Source organism: Scatophagus argus, chromosome 11 (assembly GCF_020382885.2).
Source record: "Scatophagus argus isolate fScaArg1 chromosome 11, fScaArg1.pri, whole genome shotgun sequence".
Lineage (NCBI taxonomy): Eukaryota > Metazoa > Chordata > Actinopteri > Scatophagidae > Scatophagus > Scatophagus argus.
In genome coordinates this window covers 11,625,893-11,647,365 of record NC_058503.1, presented here as the reverse complement: position 1 = coordinate 11,647,365, position 21,473 = coordinate 11,625,893, and the positions used below count along the sequence as shown (strand labels likewise).

Sequence of the window (21,473 nt, the reverse complement as noted above, 5' to 3'; positions counted from 1 at the left end):
AATATTCAGCAAATTCAACTTGACAGATGAAAAATGAATCACAGTGCATCAGTACATTAGCTATTTTGCCCAAATCTATGTTTTTCAGCTTTTCTCCCCAGGGGGAGCAGCAGGTAGTGGTCGAATGTACGCAACATTATGTCAGTATTGGAGGAAAACATCAGCTGTCTGGAGTTAAAGTTAGCTTACACGTGGTAATAACTGTTCAAAAGAAAGATTGTGATTACAGTTAAAGACTATCAAAAACAAAGACTATCCATTTCTGCAAGCATGCAAGTGCGGATTGTTTGCTTGTTCAGACACAGAAAAAAACTTCCAACTAACATGACATTTGGACAAAACCCCAAACCATCTGTTCCACTTCGACAGCAGTGGCTAACACAGGCTTCAGATGCCAAGTGGTCCACTGCAAATGTGCATTTAATATAGAGCCCTTTGTTGATGTTCGCACATGGCAGAACATGAAAATAAATTAATCAAAAAATAAAACTAGCACATTGGTCTTACCGCTTTCAGTAATGTTCCATAACTAAGGGTTGTCTGCTGTATGTGTTCTGAAGCAGAAACAGTGCTACCCTTTAGGAATGAAAAATGTACTGTAAAAAACTGCAATTACTCATTTGTACATATTTAAAATAAGGGGAACAGGGCAGTCATAGAGCAGTAATACAGTAACTGCAATAGAATAAAAGGAACCACACACAGACTGTCTCTTGAATTTGAACTATCGACTCATCGTAAATACTCATCATTAATAGTGTCAGAAAAACATTACCCTTTTATTGGGGCTGTATTTTCCTCACACGCTACAATAAAGTCAATGACAGACATTGTCTAAATCGTTAAACAGTCATATATTTGGAGATGCTGGTCAGCTTCAACGGGGCTCAGTAGCATCTGACTCATAGATCATGCTTGCAATCAAGTGTTCTTGTCCGTGAGAACTAACTTGAACTGAAAACACAAATGTATGTCATGTTTCCACAATGACAGCTTAGTACAATATTAATGTAAGTCATGTTACATTTTATATGAGGCCTTTTGGTCTGGGAAACTGTCACTTAATGTATTAAGGGAATGTTCACAAGGAGTGTACTCTGGTCCTCTTCAGTATTGCAGTTTTGATTCATAAACAGTAAAATTATTACTTAATTTATGCTTGTTGTGGTCACAGCAGTATCCATGGTAACTTCACATGCTACAGGATACCCATCACGGCTCCTTCACAGACCAAGAGGCTATTCCCACACCCAGATTCTGCAGATGCTCCAAGTTCACTGCATGTCAGATGGTTTTGGTAATTAGATTAATGGCAGATTTGTGAATGAATCTGCCCCACCAAACCTAATGGGAACTTTGTGGCCCCAATGTACAAACACATTGTTCTGATGTCCCGTAACAGCTTAGTCAGACCATGTAGCAAAGGTACTAGTCTTATTGAGAATAGCAAGATCTGCTGTTAGTGGTAGTTTTACATGTCACATATCCTACCAATGCTACAAAAAAAAGTTTAAATGCATTAGTGATTTTAAACAAATGTTCTTTATTGTAAATATTAGACTTTGAATTATGCTATTTATGTGAATGAGGGTATTTATGTGCCTTTAGTAGAAGAATCCAGTTGCTGCTCCTCTTCTTCAATTACAGCACCAACACTTTGCAGGAAAATTCACCACTTGACTGAATGATCAGTTGCTTAGCAACAAACATGAAATGAACAACTGAGCTTAGAAATGACGCTCAGGATGAATTCACACCCAGCAACCTCAATAATTTATCACTGAGCTTCAGGATATTTCAGGCCTATACTGGCCCACACTGTTTGTATTTAAATTACTTATATATTTCTCACTTGGAAACTAAATGCACGACAATAGATGCAGTTTATTTTAAATTCAATGCCACGGTCATTATGGATTGAGGTCTGCCAAAGCAATTCATATGCTCAATGAGGATAAATTGCTCTGTCAAGTTATATTCCGTTTCACAGTAGATGGCGCAAATTAGCCTGTTTTTCATTGCATGAAGGCAGACAGCAAACAGGGACATAGTGTACCAACATAACATAATACACTTTAACTACATATAAGTTAAGATTAAACAATTCTTTACGTACATAGAGTTGCACATGATGATATGTTTATGTGAAACACAGTATTTTTGGATCTGATAGTCCAGGATGGACTGACAAGCAGACCAGCGGTGTCCTTATCACGTGATCCACTCAGCTCTGCTCCAGCGGACGTGTGCAAAATGGAGGTGAGTGGCAAGTAAATGTTAAAAATAAAATACAGTAATTTGTAAGAGTGCTGTGAAGCTATGATTAAGCTTGAATATATAAATAACATTGGCGAGGAAATGCACGGTGGTGTACGGTAATGTGTGGTCTCTCTATAGCTTCGATGTTGCTCGAGCCACAGTGCTGTTAACGGTAACGTCAGCTGTCAATGCAGCTATGCTAATGGTGGTCAAAATTGCAGCAAGCTAAGTGGGTGACGTTACCGCTGGAGAGCTTTGTGCTGGGTTACTGCTTCAGTTGGCTGTTAAATGAATGGTGTTAATCGAGTTTTGCAGTCGGTATTACGCATTATAGCAGCTAGGTTGGTGGAGGCTTTTGGTAATAACACCATGATCAATCTGCGGCATTCAGCCATTGAGCTATTGCTATTTGTCAAAGCTAGCAGGCTAACTCAGCCCTTTGTAGCCTGCAATACGGATTGCTGCCATATGCATTCATATGTAATTTAGCCACGATATGTTTGTCTGTGCACTGTGTTTACTTAACATACTAACTACTAATTGTAAACGACAATGCCGTTTACTGATAGGTTAGTCGCCATAGCAGGGGTAACGTTGCGGCCTGCTTTAAAGACCATATCAATACAATATCTCTGTGTAACGTTACTGTCACTTTTTTCTGCTGCACGAGCGCAGTGATGTTATGTAACCATGCCGTGCGTCTCTGCAGCTAGTTTCTTGTAGCATCATCCACAGCTGCAGTGATGTTTATTTTTTTTTAATGCTTTTACAGGACCGTGAAACTAAAGAACCAGAGCAGCTCAGAAAGCTGTTTATTGGAGGTCTGAGTTTTGAAACCACGGAGGAGAGTTTACGGGCCCATTTTGAGCAATGGGGAACTCTAACGGACTGTGTGGTACGTATTTTCTTTATAATTTGTGGCAAGATGCCCTGATACGATGATTATGATGATAATAATCATAGTGATAATTCTAAGCTGTATGAACTTGCAAACATGACTAAAGGCCAGTTAAACTGTTTCTGCTATCAGTGTATTATCTTGTTGTGTCTAGGTGATGAGGGACCCCAACAGCAAGCGTTCAAGAGGATTTGGCTTCGTAACATATTCTTCTGTAAGGGAAGTCGATGAGGCTATGAAAGCAAGGCCTCATAAGGTAGACGGCCGCGTTGTTGAACCCAAGAGGGCCGTATCCAGAGAGGTAAACAAATACCAGACCAGGAGGCAGATTCTGCAACAGTGTTAATGGTTGGTGTGTGCTCATTGATACTCATTTTCTTTCAGGACTCCAACAAACCAGGTGCCCATCTTACAGTGAAGAAGATCTTTGTTGGTGGTATTAAAGAGGACACGGAAGAGTACCACATCCGCGAGTATTTTGAGAAATATGGAAAGATAGAGTGCATTGACATCATGGAGGAACGCTCCACTGGAAAGAAGAGAGGATTCTGCTTTGTGTCCTTTGATGACCATGACACTGTAGACAAAATTGTTGGTGTGTGGTTGTTTAAGTTTTAGACTTGTTTTAGAGTTAACCGGGCTATAAGTAAACATAACGCTGTGGAATGAGTGTATTGTTTTTTCCTGTTTTCCTTTCAGCTCAGAAATACCACACAATCAACTTCCACAATTGCGAGGTCAGGAAAGCACTCTCAAAACAGGAAATGAATGCCATATCCAGTAATAGGGGTAAGCACACAATGAAATGGAGACTAAATTTTTACTTACTGACCATCATTGTTTATACTGTATGCAAAATGACTGTAATCTTCATATCAGGCAGGAGTGGAGGATCTGGAAACTTTATGGGAAGAGGTGGTAATTACGGAGGTGGTGGCAACTTTGGCCGAGGTGAGTAGTATTTGCACACCAGTTGAAAATGTGTCTAGGCTTAACCTAGCTAATGCAGGTACATTTAATAGTGATGTTAATGTCTCAAAGGTTTTTTTTTTCATTGTTGATAGATAAACAACTAAATTGTGCATGAATGTACTCATTTTGTAAAACCGGTTGTTCATCTTGATCTAGGTTGGGTGAAACTGCATTCTGTTGCCTCCAACTCTCTGTGAGCACATACTTACTTGTTACAGCCCTGCTAAACCCACAATCAAGGCAACCTTTTGTCAGACAATACGATTATAAAAGGTGTTGCTTGAGGTTCATAAAAGTCACTTCTGTTAACAAAGGCCAACTGTAGTAATTTCTCAGTTTATAATTTTGTGTTGATGCAGTTGTCGGACTGGTTTATATCTCAGTGATGAGGTAAGGTTGGAAGTGGCTATAGAAAGTCAGGTGACTGAAACCAGTCTTTTTAACATTGCTACAAAGCAGAAATATACTGTCATGTCCACACCCTCAAGATGCTTTGGTGTGCCATTCAGTCTACAATGCCTCTGTGCTGGCAATAGCATTTGCTCGTTGCTTTTTATTTTTAGGTTGTACGTATGTATGGTATGATATGGTATGATAAGATTATGGTGGTCAGCGGTCAGGGTCACATGTCACTAGTTTTGGGTGCACACCTTGAGACTGTGGTGATATTCATATGCATCAGTATAATGATAAATTCTATCTCTCCAGCAACTACAGTTACGACATCTTATTAAATTCTTGTCACAATGTCTGTGTCATATTTATCATGAGAACTGTAAACTACAGCTTGAGTGGTGCGCAGAGGCATACAGCTGTAATTCTAACTTTCTATCCACTTCAAGTGCATATTTGAAATCCTGCTGTAATGTGGAAAATAAACAGAGAGCGACTGTTTGTCAGATGAAACTACATTAGTGCAGACAATGTGTCATCTGTGACAGGGCTGCCAGAGTAAACATAGTGGTCTCGGTATTCACGCAAAATATATTTTACCCTTGTTTTTAGGTGGCTATGGTGGAGGACGAGGTGGTTATGGCGATGATTTTGACAATGGTGAGCTTTTATAAAACTTTACTTGAAGAAGTGAAAGAAGTCAAATGGACTACTCCTTTGGACTCGTTGTGTTGGTTAGAATAAGATATTAACTGTAATACCTCATGTCACTGTTCTACATTAGATTATATTGTAAGTTTGTTTTTCTTTGTTATAGGTCCAGGAGGAAATTATGGAGGAGGACCGGGTTATGGAGGAGGTCGAGGCGGCTATGGAGGTGGTGGTCCAGGGTATGGCAACCAGGGTGGTGGGTTTGGTGGCAATTGCGATGGAGGTTATGGAGGCAGTGATGGAGGTAAAAAAGTGTTGTGACTCCAGAATTGAACTGGTTAAACTAAAGTCCTAGGTATGCAACTTATAGTACTGGACCTGAAATCAAGATATAACTTAAAATTTACAATTACGTCTTCAGGATATGGAGGTGGTGGAAATTACAATGACTTTGGAAATTATGGTGGACAGCAGTCTAACTATGGGCCCATGAAGGGAAACAACTTTGGTGGCAGAAACTCAGGGGGACCCTATGGCGGTGAGTTTAACTCTCCAAATTCAATTCCATGACAATGACACCAAAATTTGTTCTTAAGGGTATTTAACACATTTTGTGGTCACCGATCCTTAACTCTAGGCGGCTACGGCTCTGGCGGCGGTGGAGGCGGCTATGGCTCACGGCGATATTAAATATTTCATGTTTTGGTAAGTTGCATTCAGTTTCACACCACCCTCGTAGCACAGTACAGAGTGAGCCCATGAAAGTGCAGAATAACTATTTGTTCTATCCTGTATCCATTCAACAGGCTTCAGTTCTTAGCAGGAGAGGCGAGGAGGTGAGCAAAGGAATTGTCAGGAAAGCTGCAGGTTACTTTGAGGCAGTCATCTGAAAGCATTAGAGGAACACACAAGTCAGACATTACTGCAGCTAAATCGGAGAAGTTTATGGACTGTGTACACAAGACATGAGTGTAGATGATACCCTTCCCTAATTGTGATAGATGTTTTTCCTACCAAGCAATTTTTTCCTTTTGTGCGTCTGAAGTGTGTGTATTGTGCCTATGGTATCAGGGGTAAAGAGTAAATTGTTTTTTTTTTTTTTTTTGTTTTTGTTTTTTTTTATCTAAAGTCAGTTCTTAATAACTTTACTTTCCTTTTTTTTATATGGGTTAATTTTCTGCTGGTCAATTAATCTTTTTGTCTTTTAACTTGGTTTTTGTCAAATAAGTTACATCAGGCCCTCAGATGAGTTAGAATCACTCACTTTTTTTCTTCTTGAAGTTATTATGATTGCTCAAGTGTAATTTTATTTTGTATGTGAAGCACAGTGTGTAAATCCTTAGTACCAGTGTCAACAAATATAAACAGTCTGGATTAGAATTAAGGGAATCCCTCACTCTTCCTTGTTCCCAGAAAACAGGATTCTAGATTGTTCGAATATTTTGATTAGTAGAAAAAGACCGAATAAAATTGTGTAGTAAAGTAACATGAAGTACAGTGCGTTATTGGTTCAGAAAAAGATTAAATGAGGTATTAATTTATCTGTGTTCTCATTGTGACTGTCAAGTTTAGCAATTCAGCCTGTCCAGAACTTCCTCCTCCTTTTGGAGTGTTATTTGAGATTTTTGTGGGTGAAAATAGTCTGCGATATACATACATACTGTATTTACTTGTACCAGGGTCGATGACAAGGGAGTTTTTGGTAGTCCTAGGGCAAGGGCCCATGCACCACCTATGCCAGTGTTGAGCAAGTAGGATTATAACAGCCGCAAGCACCTGCAGTTGGGCCCTCAGCATCGCTAGTGTGGAAGATTGCAGATGACTGTCAGACAGGACGTCTTCAGCCCCAGCACAGTGGACCAGTCAGCATGTTGAGAGAGAAGGGAGAAGGCAGCATCGAGCACAACGCCCATGGAGGAAGCTTGCAGTGTCGTTCCTGGTAGTGAGCATCTGTCTCTCTTTCAAGGCTAGCTAAACCCTCCAGCAGCTGGTGCTAGCGAAGAAAGACTAGTTCCTGGACACATTGGAGATCCCGTTGAGTCAGAGATACTGCAGTTTTACCTACAAATACTAGATTTAAGACATTAACAAGAAAAGGGAGTGAGTATTTCACAAAAGCTGACTTTAAGAAGATGGAGCAGGTAAGAGTAACCACTTTGCTTGATTTGCAGATGTGGAAAGAGGAATTCTCTTCTTGCTGAAAATCTGTAAAGACCTGATAACATGGAAGGTTCTGGATGGGTAAGACTTTTTCAAAATATTATCCAAGGCTCCTCATATATTAATCTAACAGTGCTTATGGTTAGTACACAAGGTGCAAGGGTTCTCTTAAGGTAAACTGAGCAGGATGACCTTAACCACACTGCTTCCATCTTTTATTACCTTTACTATCAGGCATATAGCTCTGATAAAGTTCATAGTGATGCAAGACCTGGGGAAACGGTAAGTTATCAGGAGAACCATTATTTACTCAGTATTCACTTTGTTAGATAAACATGTACAATCTATTGCCATACTATCCCATACAGCAGATCAGCCATTAAGGCTGTCTTTATGAAGTTTATAATGATTGTTTTTTGTTGACATATGGTTGTATTGGACTACAATACTGTATATTGAGAGGTGTTTGTCCAACCTGTTTACATACGTAAGGGAAGCAGAATATTAGAAACACCTGTGACTATAATGGAGTCCAGTACCTCATCGTCACTATGATCTCAGTGCTAAAACATGTAATTACATTGATACCTCCAATGTTAAAAAAAAACAACGTTATTGGCATCACAAAATATACTTAGTAGGGGCACAGTTGAATTGTATTGGACTCTACAGGCGTATCTATATAAAGGGGCCACAGAGTGTGTGTATATACTAATACCAGCTATGACTTTGATCACGCAGTCTTAAACATAAAGGAAAAGTTTTCAAATAATCGATTATTACTACTAATGCAGGTCATAGTATGGTAACATAAAAGGGCTAGTAATCAGCAGATTGATGAGCCAGTTTTAAATGAAGGAATAGGTGCAACCCCCCCCCAACCGCTCCTGTGAAAACGAAAATACTTAACATGACATACAGTCACATGAATATATGCAAAACATGGGTGAAATGTGTCAGCTAAGTGGAACTGTGGTCACAAGCTGAAGTGAAAGCGTAGATGAAACTTTTTCAGGAACTTTTTCATAAAGTTCTGACATTTGTTTACCTCTCGAGTTCAAGATAACTTAAGTTGTCTGGGGAAATTTTCTAAGGTTTCCCTATTGGCAATATTGGGAATTGCGAAGATGTTAACAGTTATATACTAACTTTAAACATGCACTATCAATGAAAATCTAAACACAAAAAATTGTATAACATTCTGGATAACTTATTTATTTTCAATACATATCAAACATACTTTTTAAATTGAATCATTTGGGAATGTCTGTGTCAAACATGTCACACGTGGTAGATAAATGACTTACATGATGACCTGCAACAACTTTTTATGTGTTTTAACTGTGTTATTTCCAAAATTATACATGCATTTTTAGGATTCCATGCAGGTCAGTCCTGCTCAGTGTGAAAATGAGAAAAATGCCTGCCAGTATGTTTCTCAATCAGCTGAAGGATAGTGTTTCAACAGAGGAATGCAGAATGACCAACTCTGTGGCACAGAATAAAACTGTGCTCTGCCAAAACACACTAGTGTCACTGAACCATGCTGTTTTATTTGTAAATGTAAAAGTGTGACTTTTGCTCTTAAATAAAAATGTTCTCCGTGACTTGAGCGTTTTATTTTGGAAAAGCACTTGAAAGCAATATATTGAGCCACAAATGTTTGTCTTCACTGCACAATATCTCTCTTCTAAAAGTCAAAAGGTTTCATTGTTTGATTTGCTTGGTTCATCGATGTCCTTGAGTTTGTTACCCTGTTTACCAGTTTGCCACACACCCTCTGAAGTTTGCCTTGAAAGCAGAAAATGGGCTTGGTGATCAAAGGTGGTGTTTGTGTGTGTGTGAAAGTGCATGTAGAGCACATACTGATTACGTAGGGCTTTACCTTTTGAATATGCTCTGCCGGTGGACCATTGTGAAGTTGTCATGAATGGCTCACACTGAGTATATCCTTCTATAGCTCGACAATTGTACTCTTTGTTGTGTAACATAATGAATGCAGTGGGCGTTTTTTTTTATTTCTTTTGCAACAGGAGTTGCAGAGTATTAAAAGATTTAGGTTACTGTACAAACAAGCTTGCTCCAATAGACGGCAAGCAGATTGCGAAAGTGGTTTAACCTAATCATGCTTTTGTTTCAGTACAGTATTCCTTTCGTGCTGCTTTGTAAGCCCTTTGGGAGAGTCTTCAAGTCAAGAACTGGCTTGAACATGTGGTATGTTACGTAATCATTCCTTAGACTATACATCCATCTGGCACCGATCTGTAGCGGGCTGTGGCCTTAGAGCACCACACAATGTTCTTTTCTCAGAAAATAAGAGGCCGTTAAGCTGTATGAATAGTTTATTGAAAAGCACAGAAGATTTTATAAAAGAATCTGGGCAGCAAATCATAGAGGGACAGTTATAAAATATGAGTAACAATGATTGAAACAACCATTAGCATACAGAAATATATTTACAATATATATATATATATATATACGTATATACACACACACACACATATAGTAACATGTTTTAACAATCTCAAAAGCAGATAACGTTTATATTTACAATGTTGGTTAAAGAATCTGAGGGTACAAAAGAATTAAAATATCAAAAATATTACAACATTCAAGAGAAGAGCGCAAAAACTATACAATAGTTTTGCTTAGCTACTAATGCTTCAAAGCTGAGTGGCTAAAAAGTTATTGCATAGTATTACTATGATAATATATATTATGCAGAAGGCAAATTATTGTCTTTTCTCTTGGTCAAAGTCTTTTTAATGCGGGGAACGAGGAAGATGCTGCCGTTAGTTGACTGCTGAAGGGAGTAGTCGGATGGGGAGTAGGAGTTACCCTTCTCGTCTCTTAACATGCTGAAGACCTCCAGGTACAAGCTGTTGAGTTGCTGCTTCATTTCCCTCAGGTTTGTGGTGTTCTGGCTCTTCTCACTCAGTAGATGATCCCTTTCCTGCTTCAGTGAGTCCAGCTCGCCCTCCAGACCCACTATGTTGTCCATCTTCCGTTTACGGCAGTTCTGGGCAGCTACTTTGTTTTTGCCGCGGCGGCGTATGTCTCGGACCAGGGCCAGCTGGGCCTCATTCAGTCGGTGCTTTGTCATCAGCTCATTGAAATCATCGACAGGAAGATTGATAATCATGTCTACGGTGAAGGGGATTTTGAGGGCCTTAGCCCTCTGCTCGTCTCTGGAGAGACGCACGTCTGAGCGCCTCTTATGCTTGTCTTTGGTGAAGGGAACGTTGTTGTGGCCACTCTCCTCTGCTGGGTCTGTCTTGTGTTGTTTGGGTTTCTTTTCCTGCCGATCTTGGGGCTGCCCTGTTAGGGTAGATAGAGAATCCGCTGGCAGAAGGTCATCAAGTTGGAGATTTATTGGGAACATATCTGAGTACTCAGATTCTGTACTTCCAGGGTTATGGTCCATCTCCTCCATGTCTGAATCACTGTAATGAAAGGACCCATTACCGTATACGGACTTGGCAGGTGAACAAGCATTTGGACTTGTGTTTGAAGAGATTCCTGAATCTGAGTCTGGCATTTCTGCTGTCAGACTGTGTTTGCCTCCGTCAAATTCATCTCCAGGTGAGAGGCTGTAAAGGTCCATTGGTGTGAAGGGAGGGTTGTTTGGGATATCAGACATGGTGTCACTTTCATTTCCTTCAAGGCCATGTTGACCAGTGTTGTCTTCCAGAACGGGGTTGGGGTAAAATATATCACAGAAACGTTCTGCAATGAAGTCAGTATTTAATTGAGGAACTTTCGCCTCCATCTGGCTGGGACTGGCTGATGGTGCCATGCTGGGAACGGAGCCATCAAATCTATTTATAAACTCTGCAGGACAAACATTTACATTGTTTGTCTCCCCCTCTGTGAGGTTGTTCATGGGGTAAAAAGTGTAGTTTGGATTCTGGATTTTGGGGCTGCTTGGAAGAGGATATGTTGTGGTCTCCAGCGTGTCCTCCATTTGCATGTTCAAGCAGTTCTAGAAGAAAGAGATGGAGACAAGTAAATCCAAGCTCACAAAGAATATAAAAATGTGTTGATGGAGTAGCACATACAGTGTATGCTCATATTTAATCCTACAGTGGCTACAGTCCAAAACATGAGCTGTGGCACACTGTCATGACTTGAAAGCTTGTGGGGGAAAAAAAAAAATTCCCAAAATCTATAAATTGGAATTCACTTGGCAAATTTCAAATTGGCATTATACTTATACTAAAACTAAACAATGCAAACTAGCACAATTATAAAACAAACCAGTTTTCCTTTTCAAAAACATTCTTAAAATACCTGCTTAATCTGCTATCTTCCCTCAACAGTAAGATATCAGTCGGCGAGACCTGGGACATTCAGCCATGAAGTTGTTCCAGCTGACTGTTATTTCAGTGCTGGTACAGCTGGATGAAACACAGGGTAGCCTGTAATTTCCAAAACTAACCGTATAAATGTCCTGTTGTCTCTCAGAAATCACCAATACCAGTCTCTCGGCTTGCTGTCACTGAGAGGTTAAACGATAATGTTATCGAAAAGCGGCACACATGAAGTGGCACAACATTCTTAAGTCTTATCAGCGGCTTGCCAGAACAACTAATGCCATGCTGTTTGATGGTAAGCAGCATGGTTAGGATTACAGTCCATTCCACTCTGACACAGTGAGTGGTAAAGACAACAAATGGCTCACCACTCCACCCATCAGCTAATGCAAATATGAGCTGCCTCGATATAAGACTGATAAGACAGCTAACAGAAAAAACTCTCGTGCACAATTCTTAACTTCACTGCAAAGTTTCAAAGAACACACCTACACCCTCTCTGAGAACAAGAAAAATTCCACTTCCCTATTTCTCTAAAAAGTCTTAACAATGAAACCTAATCAGAGTGGAATTTGCCTGGTGCACCTGTCCCACATATACGAGACCCCCTTCACATAGAGCAAACAAAAAAGCATTTGTCCTCTATTGCCAGGCTCCTGCAGTTGATGCATGCTTTGGGTACTTGTTCCAACAAATACCAACGCAAGCCACAATGCCATTGAGGCCGTAGAATGTATTATGTGTATTATACCTGCAGTTCAGGGAGGGACAAAAGCTCCATCCAGGCCTGCTCCAAATCTAGGGACATCCTCTGTGGCGGTGGTGATGACAGTGGATCTGGAGAGAGGGTGGCTGACAACAGAGATGGCTGCTCTGGGGACATCATGGGTACAACAGCAGTTGTGTCCAGGCAAACGGGGGTGTCCTGTCAGACAAACACAAGAATATGATGGTTTTATACAACTAAAAGTCGCGTAAAAGGCTGCAAACTATAATGTCACATGTGTGGCAAGAATCTGACAATCTTACCTCAGTTTCCTCTACAGGAAATGTCTCTGCCAGTAGCTGCAAACATTCATCAAATGACATGGCATCACCACTCTCTTCTGTGAAGCTGACATTCTGCAAGAAAGGTTAAAATACATACATAAATTGCCACCTAGTAACCTTGGTGGCACAGTATCTTTTAAAAACAGCATGTGACTTTATATGTACAAGGTATAGCTATCTGAAGAGCTAGAGCAGAATACACCAATGCAAAACTGCAGAGCCACTTGTGTTTTTGTAATCACACAGAATGAGGTGGTAACCTAGCTACGATATAGCTGCAGCCTATCAAAAGGAGTGGGAGCGGTCCACCTCTGACATGAATCATGAGGGCCATGTGCCTGTACCTGTGTAACCTCAAGAGGTGTGACGGCTGACTGCAGTGGGGCACTGGATGGTGGGCGGGGTATGTACTCTCCTGTTTCTTCATCGAGCTGTAGCTGTGCCAGCAGGGCCTTCTCCTGTTCCCGGAGCAAATGCAGCTTCTTCTGTTCTTGGAGCTCCAGCTGCCTTTGCAGCTCATGTTCTTTCTGGCGGTAGTTGTGGTCAAACACCTCGCGCCTAGCGCCGAGATCAATGTCCTGCTTCCACAGAATGTCGATCAGGTTCATGTCCTGGAAAAGAGACCAGCAGATGAATTTAGGGGGTTGTGAGACACAGCCATGCTGTCCACACGGTGAGAGTGTGAGCCACACTGGAGCAAGGAAGCGCGTCCCTCCTGTGAAACGCGGCTGCTGCAGTCGCCACACCCTGTCCCTCAGTATCTGTTCACCGACAACAACACTGGCACAAATGTCAAGGGGGAGAAGCCACATGAATAATAGATGCACTTCTCTGTTTTCCCATGTTGCCACCACACACCAGCTGAAGACACATATCCTCACTTGATACTCTTTCCAAGGGAAGTGATCATTACCCGTCCGGTTACAGTGAGGTGTGAAATCATTTGTCACCTTCACACTCAACAAAGAGGGCACACTCTTAAGTTCTTGCACATGTGACTTCATTTTTTTTTTTAATTTAATTTTAAATTGCAAACAGGGATTATTTTCATTATTGATGAATCTGCCAGTTATTTTCACAATTAATCAGATAACCGTTTAGTCTACAAATCTCAAAACATTCTGAAACATGCTTATCACGTTTCCCAAAGCCCAAAGCGACATTTCCGCATTGCCTCTTCTGTACAAGCAACAGCCCAGAACCCCGAGACTCTTCGCTATCATAAATAACAAAAAAAGGTGGCAAATAATTGACATTTTTGCTTGAAACAAGAAATTGATTGTTTCTGAAAATAGTTGGCAATTTTTGCAATTTTCTTTCAATAGATTGATCGTTGCAGCTTGACTCTAAATGAAGAAAAGTTAAATTCCAAATATTGATATGTTACATCACTTAGAAAATCAGATAGTTGGAAGTACATCTAGTTGACTAAAATAAGTTATTTCTTTTTAAAATTACAGTATATTATATTGTTATAAATATAAAAAATGTTATAAAAAATGGTGAACGGAATATGCAGAACTACAGACCTTGTTTCTTGGTTTCCTTCTAGCGTTGCCTTAAAGTAACAAACTGTTGATAACTGACCTCATCTTAGTCTGTCACAAGGCTGCACAAATACTTCTTGTCCTACATTTAGAGTTTACACACAAAGTTGAGTGCTGCCAACAACACAGAATGTTACGCACAGCCTACTACCAACTGTGGGATTCATTTAATATGGTTTCCTGCACATCTCCCGTCACAGGCCAAATGTTATTTGCCTTTTCAAACAAGAATGTTGAAAGATAAACTATACTGGTCTCTTCCTTGGGCCTTTTACCAGAACTTATTTACAGAAGGAAACAATTTCACAAGGCCCAGGGATGTTACATAAGACCAAGATACCGCCTGAGCATGTGACTTGTTTGTTCCTCAGATTTGAGAATAAACACAACTTATGGGCTTGGCTTCATAATGCTTGAAGTCAGTCATATGGCCATAACAGGCATAGCCAGAAGGAACCAGGAAATAAAGCACAAAGCAGAACAATACACAATAAAGAGGATGTGAAACTGAGGATAAAATACCATATGATAATATTTTCTCCTTTAGTTTTTCTTGATTAAAGAAAAATGTTCTGTGTAGTAAACTTTCATGAATTAATAATAATAGTGAACAAGCAAGGACACATATTTTAAGATACTGCTGACGTTTTTTTTTTTCTCTGACTGCAACTGTGGCACTGCAAAATAAGAACCCACTAACCCTCTTTGCCTCAGTGTTGCATCAGAGGCACAACCGCTGACGGATTACACATTACTAAGGCTGTCTACACAACCAGGCATTATGGCCTCTGTTGGAATGAGGAAGGGCCCTAAAATACGTCTGAACACACTTATTGAGGTCATCTATGTTTTCCAAACTAAAAACACCACACTTCTGTGCGTGGATCACACCTTTTAAACTCATCAGACTAGTCATCCTGGTTCTTTAAGAAAAAAAAAAAAAAAAAAAACATGTCTAAAAAAGGCCTGTCTCCTGCACAGAGGAAGTTCAATTGGACCTTTCACAGTCACTGATTAATTGTGCTCTTATATAACGTCACAGAATCAGTGTACCTTATCAAAGTATATCTTATATTATGAATCAATGCCAAGGGGATTGTAATATATGGCTGAGATCAGGTTATCGCTATGATATCACTAACATGGCTGTCCTAAGACCTGGATTGGCACCAGAACAAGGAAACTGGCTCATAAAATTACTTTCCCACACACAATACAGATGGCTTTATTTTAAAATAAAAGACAAAATACGGACAAAATAGACACCACTCCCAGCTACCAGAAAACACAAGATGAACACAGAAACATATTTTGAAAACAAGTCAATAGCTAAAGGTTCCTCGGTCTTCAAATGGACAATGGGTTTAGGTTGTTCATTTACCTCTCTTCAGGCTAAACACCGGAGGGCAGTGGTTTATTAGGTCTTCTTTCATCACATTTCAGTGAACACCTACCCTTGAACAAGGATGATGAAACACCAGCCACACACGTTCCTCCAAAACAGCCCTTTAGGCCCTCATCAGTCACTCGTGTACTTCCATTGACCCTGACTTATGGCAGGTTTATCCAAACACTACTACACCGCACAAGATAAGGCCACAAGTAAGGCCATACAAGAAGTATTCCAAGTTCAGTGTGTATGAACAAGACTAGACTGAGCTTCTTCTAGATGCCAAAATACACTGAAACATATACTGCTAAGACAGTACAACCTCTACACCAAGTCCAACTGTGACCAGCTTGTCTCTATCAGATACGGTATCACATGCTTGGTGGTGGTGGAGGAGGAGGGGGCAGTTACCAGAAAGTACTCAGGAGAGTCTTAGCTTTTAGTGTACCACACAGTTCAGGGTGAAATTACGAATTCATTTCATTCAGAGTAACATTACGCTCAAATATCGGCCTGTTTTATTTTATTTTATTTTTCTATTCTTATATATAGAAAGACGTGGCGTTTATTTTCCCGTTCAGGAAAAAACGTCACAAGCGAATGACTTGCAGAAGTGAAAGCGTTTCAGGGGTCAACATTAATATCTAACCTAAATAAAGAAAGACAGGCTTACGATGTATACTTTGTGTTTTCTTCCCACATTAGAGCTTATTTCTAAACTATAGCCTCTTAACTACGTCATAACCAGACTGTCGTTGCGTATTTGTTACCTAATTTGAAATAAAAGTTTATCCGAACTATAAGCGCGTCTGTATCCCTAACACACATAAAAACGAAGTTAACATTCAATGTCGGCGACCATATTCCTCACTTTTAAGAAATGCTCTCATTTACCTGTTGACCGGAATGCATCACCTCCATTTCCATCGTCATGGAGCTGTGTCTCGCCGTACAAAAACGCCTTATTAACGGATAAATGTGAGTGTTATTCCTCAAATGGGAGAATAAAATGGCGAGCGGTCCGGCGCCGATATAGTCCGTCGCAGTAGCAGTGCTGGGAGAAACCTGCTTCCTTTTAATCTAATGAACATTACGGAAATGATGGCCCTGCCTACCGAGCTGCTGCGCCGCGGGATCGTCCCCCTCACGCCGGCCTATGAGGCGCTAAGGGCTGCGTGTGCGTGCGTGAGGAGCCCCGCGAGAGAAATAGCCACCATATATACACTACTTACCAAATAAAAATGTCACACGACACCTTTTTGTATGCGTCAAAGTTATAATAACGCGTATAGATAACCGTGCACATGATCAGAAATAAGTTCAGTTGGTAAAAACAAACTTACATGGGATGTCACTCTGTCTAACTAGCGTCGAAACAACTAAATGATTAGGCCTAAATCTTGTGTGAGAATTAATTTAACATATCCAGCTGTTTCTAAGCCAGCATATGCCTAATTATAAAACTATTAAACACGCTGTCGTCCTTTTCTTTTTTTTTTGTAACTCCGTCATCAGAAGAGGTTTGGTTGGTGCATTGCGCCCCCTGCTGGTTATAGTTCACGGTGTGGCTGTGGAGCCCCTGGTGCCCTGATGTACCGTGGAAAAACTGAAGACATCCACGACTGACAACGTCGTCACCAAACTCTGAGAACACAAGGTCAGTGTCTGGAAGAAGCATTAAGATCATTTGTTTAGTATAGTAATACTTAAACACATGTTAAAGTCAGCATGCAGCTTCAAGTGTCTGCAGAACAGTCCCTGTCAGTGTGTATTATAACATTTTTTTAAAATCACGTTATTAAAGGATTGACATGTAATCAGTAGTTTATTTAAGGCTGTAGGTCGAGGAGGGAGCTCAGTCAATCTCAATCCTTTTTTAGGCTAGTTGAATTTTTTTCACAATGTGTCTTGTTGGCGATCAGAACTTTTAGATTGCAAAACCTTCCTCTGAAAGCAATCAATAACTATAGCTGTGAAATATAGGCTATGTAAAGGAGCTAAAGGTACAGTGTTTCCTTTTTAAATGTAGTGGAATAGAAGTAGACTGTAAAGCAGCATAAAATGAGGGCTACTCACATGACCACAAGTGAAGCGCTTCACAACTGTAATGAGGCACCATACTTGAGTTAATGTAATTAATCCCCCCATTGCTTTGTTATGTGTTTATTTTAACTGGCTTATATTGATATACTGGTTGAATGACAAGCCTATTAGGGACATCACCAAACAAACTATAGTAGTATTGCATATACAACAATAATTGCATAGCTTAAAGTGACAAACTTACAGCAAAGTGTAGGAAAGTAGATATCTCAATGCACATTTAATTTTTTAGCCTAAGTATTGTACTTAAGTATAAATTTGAGGTACTTGTGCTTTATTTGAGACTTGAATTTCCATTTGATGCTACTTCATACTGTTACATACACTAGCCAACATTTATATGACACTCTGTATATGGCTACTAGTTAGTCACTCCACACTTTTTGATTTTTACAAACTAAACATATGATCAATGTATAAAATATGGGGCATTCATATGCTGCATTTCCTCAAGAACTGACTCATCTTAAAAAGCTGGTTGCACATAAATGCATCAGTAACAATAATAATAATAATTTTCTCTGACGGTACAACTCTAAATAATAATCTCCTTTTATATGGTCATTTATGTTGCTAATACAAAATTGTATGCTTTTAGTTAAGTAAAGTTTTGACTGGAGATCTTTCACTTGTAATAGAGTTGTATTAATCTGTGTTAGGCTATGGCTGTGTTCACTAAAGTAAGCTACAGAGTTTTCTTCCACCACTGGTGCTATAGCCTACATTTAAAAACCCAGCAGTTGTTGAAACTGATGAACTACAACACCAAGATTCTACTTTAATGAATGAATGCATAGGCTAATGTAACACAGGCTTGACATTTTCCACAATGAGCAGCCTACTTGTGCTTTTGATGACACTGATCACACTCTTGTAGGATACTTTTACTGAACATATGGCTTTTACTTGTGCATTTTTACATTGCTGTGCTGCTCCTTTTCCTTGAGTAAAAGATTTGAATACTTCTCTCATCACTGGTGGACATCTTATCTTGATGTGCCTTTAAAACTGCTAACTTTCAACTGCAAATGACCTCGCTATCAGTCAACCCGAGATTAGTGCTATTTAAAAAAAAAAAGTTAAGGCTTATAAAATCCTTAAAGTTAATTAGATTTAAACCATTTTGACACATCGGCGCAAGGAAAAAGTCCGATCGAAATGTAATTAAGTGGCTTTTGAAATGTGTCAAGGTAATAAGACAGACTTAGTCCTGCCTCTAGCACCTATCTGTAAAGAACCTCACACTAAAGTGCAGCTCACTGTGCCACTGCGTGAAATTACACTAAAAAAGCCTCTTTTTTCCCCCCCTCTCATGCGCGCTCCTGAACACGCGTTCACGTTTGGCAGCTCCACGTCGACATTCTTCCAGCTGCATATAGTGAACTGCACAGGACTGGGGAAGAAAAGGTAAAAGCGGCGGTCACCACCGAGCGCTGCAAGTCCGCAGACGGACATGAACCGCAGTGAAAACAGGCGTTTGCACTGTGGACCCGGCCGTGGCCTGCCATATCCTCATATCGCTTTCTGCTTTTGCATTTTATGATCAAGTCTACTTGCCCCTCGTGTTGGATTGCAGCTGGTCCCTGGCGTTTACCTACATCAGGTACAGTATGATTTGCAGAACTTACTTTGCCTTTATCATATTACTTCTTGTGTAAATAATTGTCAGTGTAAAGACTGAGACGTGACACTGTGTGTTTTCTTGGATTATTTTGCACTTCTAAAGTTGCTGTCAGTTGATGTGGCAAGTGCCCGAACTACCTTCAAACTGACAGAATTTAATACTCCTGGAGCTTTCTGCTCTTTCCTCGCTGCTATCATCTATCTGCATTGTTTAGTGACTAGCTCATTCTCTAGGGCCTGCTCAATTCATAAAGTTGTTCAAGCTCAACAGGTAGATTCAGTGACACACCGGCACAGGAGTGAAATAATCCCAGTGAAGTGGAAACTTCAAACATGTCAGCTCACAATGAGGCTGGTTCATATGTTCACTTTGCAACCAGATGGCCAAGCTTAAAGAGGTAAATAAACACATTTTAGGATTTGTTCTGGTGGGACGTCCTGCGGGATCAACTATTGCACATGCCCAAGTAATATTTAGCCGTTTAATGATTTCTGTGGAAAGCTGACAATGAGTAAAAAGACTCCATCTGGCCTGCTTTACCTGTGTGACTCTCGGGAGGACCCACCACACAGCAAGCCTGTTTGAAGGCCCAGTCCTTGAAGAATTCAAGCCTTTGCCATTTCTTGTACTCTTGTCTTACACAAACCACACAAGCGATTTTCTCTCCTGCATTAAAATGTTTTGAGTAGAGGTTAATGCAATGAAAAATACCCCAACATAATCAAAATGGATACCTTGTTTTCCTTGCTTTGTGTGCCTTTAATACAGGTTAAAGGAGCACCCAGTCGTGAGGAGGATAAGCACAAGGACAAACCTATGAGGTGGCACTGTGGCTTTCCAAATAAAGTTCTGTGATACACTTAGACTCTAATTGCACGCAGTCAGTGCATTACAGAACTTTGTTTGGGGAGATCAATTCTCAAACAACCGGACATTTAAGTGTACAGCACGATGTAATTCCTGTTGACAAATCAACTGTTTTCTCAAATAAAGTTTCTCTCTCTCTTTTGGGCATTTCCATAGCCTGTGTCTTTTTTTCTTCCTTTTTTTTTGAGAATTCATAAAGGGCTCATTGGTATTTGAATGTGACTAAAGTAGTGGAGGAGTTTCTTATTATTTGTGTAGTGAAAATGTGTGCAGTCATTACTTAAAGAGCACTGCTGTGTGCCATATGGAAACAGTAGTCACACTGGTCAGATAACTGAGTCGAGGTGAGGCAGAAAGGTAAACAGTTCACATTGTTTCAGGTTTGAAAAAGACGCCGCAAATCTTTCACAGGAGGAATACTGACAGTAGGCTATGTCCGTTTAATAAGTGCATATATAAGACAAAAACCATTTAGTCACAACTTATAGATTTATCATCTCAGGGTAAGTAGGTAGTTAAAATATACTGCATGTAGTGGATACCGTGCCAAAATAATAGTGAAAACATAGATAAACGATATTTGTCTACTTTTGCTCCGTTGTTTCTTGCGTTTTTCCGAACCAAATGAAGCTGTTGCTAATTTTACCCATACATTATTTTTAACTTTACAAACCGCTGTTTAAGACATTATTTTGCAACCCTCAGTTCACTTATCAAAATATAATCTTCCTGTCCTCCTGAGTACTTAAAGTAGCAATTGCACAAGGGCTGAATTCATTTTGTTGTCTCGTAACAACTATGCAATTACACTGTAAATTCCAGCCTCAACAGCATATGCAACCAGTCGTATGTTGCAAGGCATGCTGGGAAATACGTAAAATGGTGCATTTAGATGTTCCTCTTTAGATCCTATTTCAGGACGCAGAGAGCGCGTCAGTTGTGTAACTGTTCAGTTTTTCTGGTTTAAAAGTTAAATAAAGAGAACAAGCATGTAATACAACAACTTTATTAGGAACCCTGACCCAATTAAAATCCGAAGTGGAACTGCAACTAAGAGTTTTTATTATTGTTATTATTATTATTACCCCAGCGATTATTTTCGTAGGTCCTCAGGTGCCATATCACCAGTCCAAAAACAGAAACACTTACATTTTGCTTTAATATAAGTCAAAGAAAACAGATTCTCTCTCATTTAAGAAGTTAGAACCCGCTTTTTTGTTAGAATGTTGCTGATTAATTTAAC

General features: G+C 39.9%; 2 protein-coding genes and 1 long non-coding RNA gene across 8 annotated transcripts; 2 read left to right on the top strand and 1 right to left on the bottom strand.

Annotated features, from left to right (window-relative positions):
* The first annotated feature begins 2,103 nt into the window (after positions 1-2,103).
* hnrnpa3 (heterogeneous nuclear ribonucleoprotein A3) lies at positions 2,104-8,938 on the top strand. Of its 5 annotated transcripts, none has more exons than XR_006844787.1 (12): positions 2,104-2,259; positions 3,032-3,154; positions 3,312-3,458; positions 3,542-3,752; positions 3,857-3,946; positions 4,037-4,108; positions 5,135-5,182; positions 5,340-5,477; positions 5,595-5,711; positions 5,811-5,878; positions 7,345-7,414; positions 8,710-8,938. XR_006844787.1 is itself a non-coding variant. In XM_046405195.1 (11 exons), the coding sequence occupies exons 1-10, from the start codon at positions 2,254-2,256 to the stop codon at positions 5,861-5,863; spliced, it is 1,005 nt and encodes a 334-aa protein (XP_046261151.1). In that variant the 5' UTR covers positions 2,104-2,253; the 3' UTR covers positions 5,864-5,878; positions 7,345-8,938. The 5 variants fall into 5 exon arrangements, 3 of the variants coding, with proteins under 3 accessions (XP_046261151.1, XP_046261150.1, XP_046261152.1); XR_006844786.1 differs by having other exon boundaries at positions 7,568-8,938; XM_046405195.1 differs by having other exon boundaries at positions 7,345-8,938.
* Positions 8,939-9,299: 361 nt separating this feature from the next.
* nfe2l2a (nfe2 like bZIP transcription factor 2a) lies at positions 9,300-16,720 on the bottom strand. Of its 2 annotated transcripts, none has more exons than XM_046405192.1 (5): positions 16,531-16,720; positions 13,044-13,310; positions 12,679-12,771; positions 12,401-12,574; positions 9,300-11,318 (listed from the first exon to the last, which is right to left on the bottom strand). In XM_046405192.1, exons 1-5 carry the CDS (start codon positions 16,567-16,569, stop codon positions 10,053-10,055), a joined length of 1,839 nt encoding a protein of 612 aa, XP_046261148.1. In that variant the 5' UTR covers positions 16,570-16,720; the 3' UTR covers positions 9,300-10,052. The 2 variants fall into 2 exon arrangements, with proteins under 2 accessions (XP_046261148.1, XP_046261149.1); XM_046405193.1 differs by lacking the exon at positions 16,531-16,720 and adding an exon at positions 15,701-16,103.
* A 152-nt stretch (positions 16,721-16,872) lies between these two features.
* On the top strand, positions 16,873-20,714 carry LOC124067649. Its single transcript, XR_006844788.1, has 3 exons — positions 16,873-17,040; positions 17,152-17,293; positions 19,087-20,714. It is a non-coding gene; the product is annotated as an uncharacterized LOC124067649 (long non-coding RNA).
* The last annotated feature ends 759 nt before the right edge of the window (positions 20,715-21,473 follow it).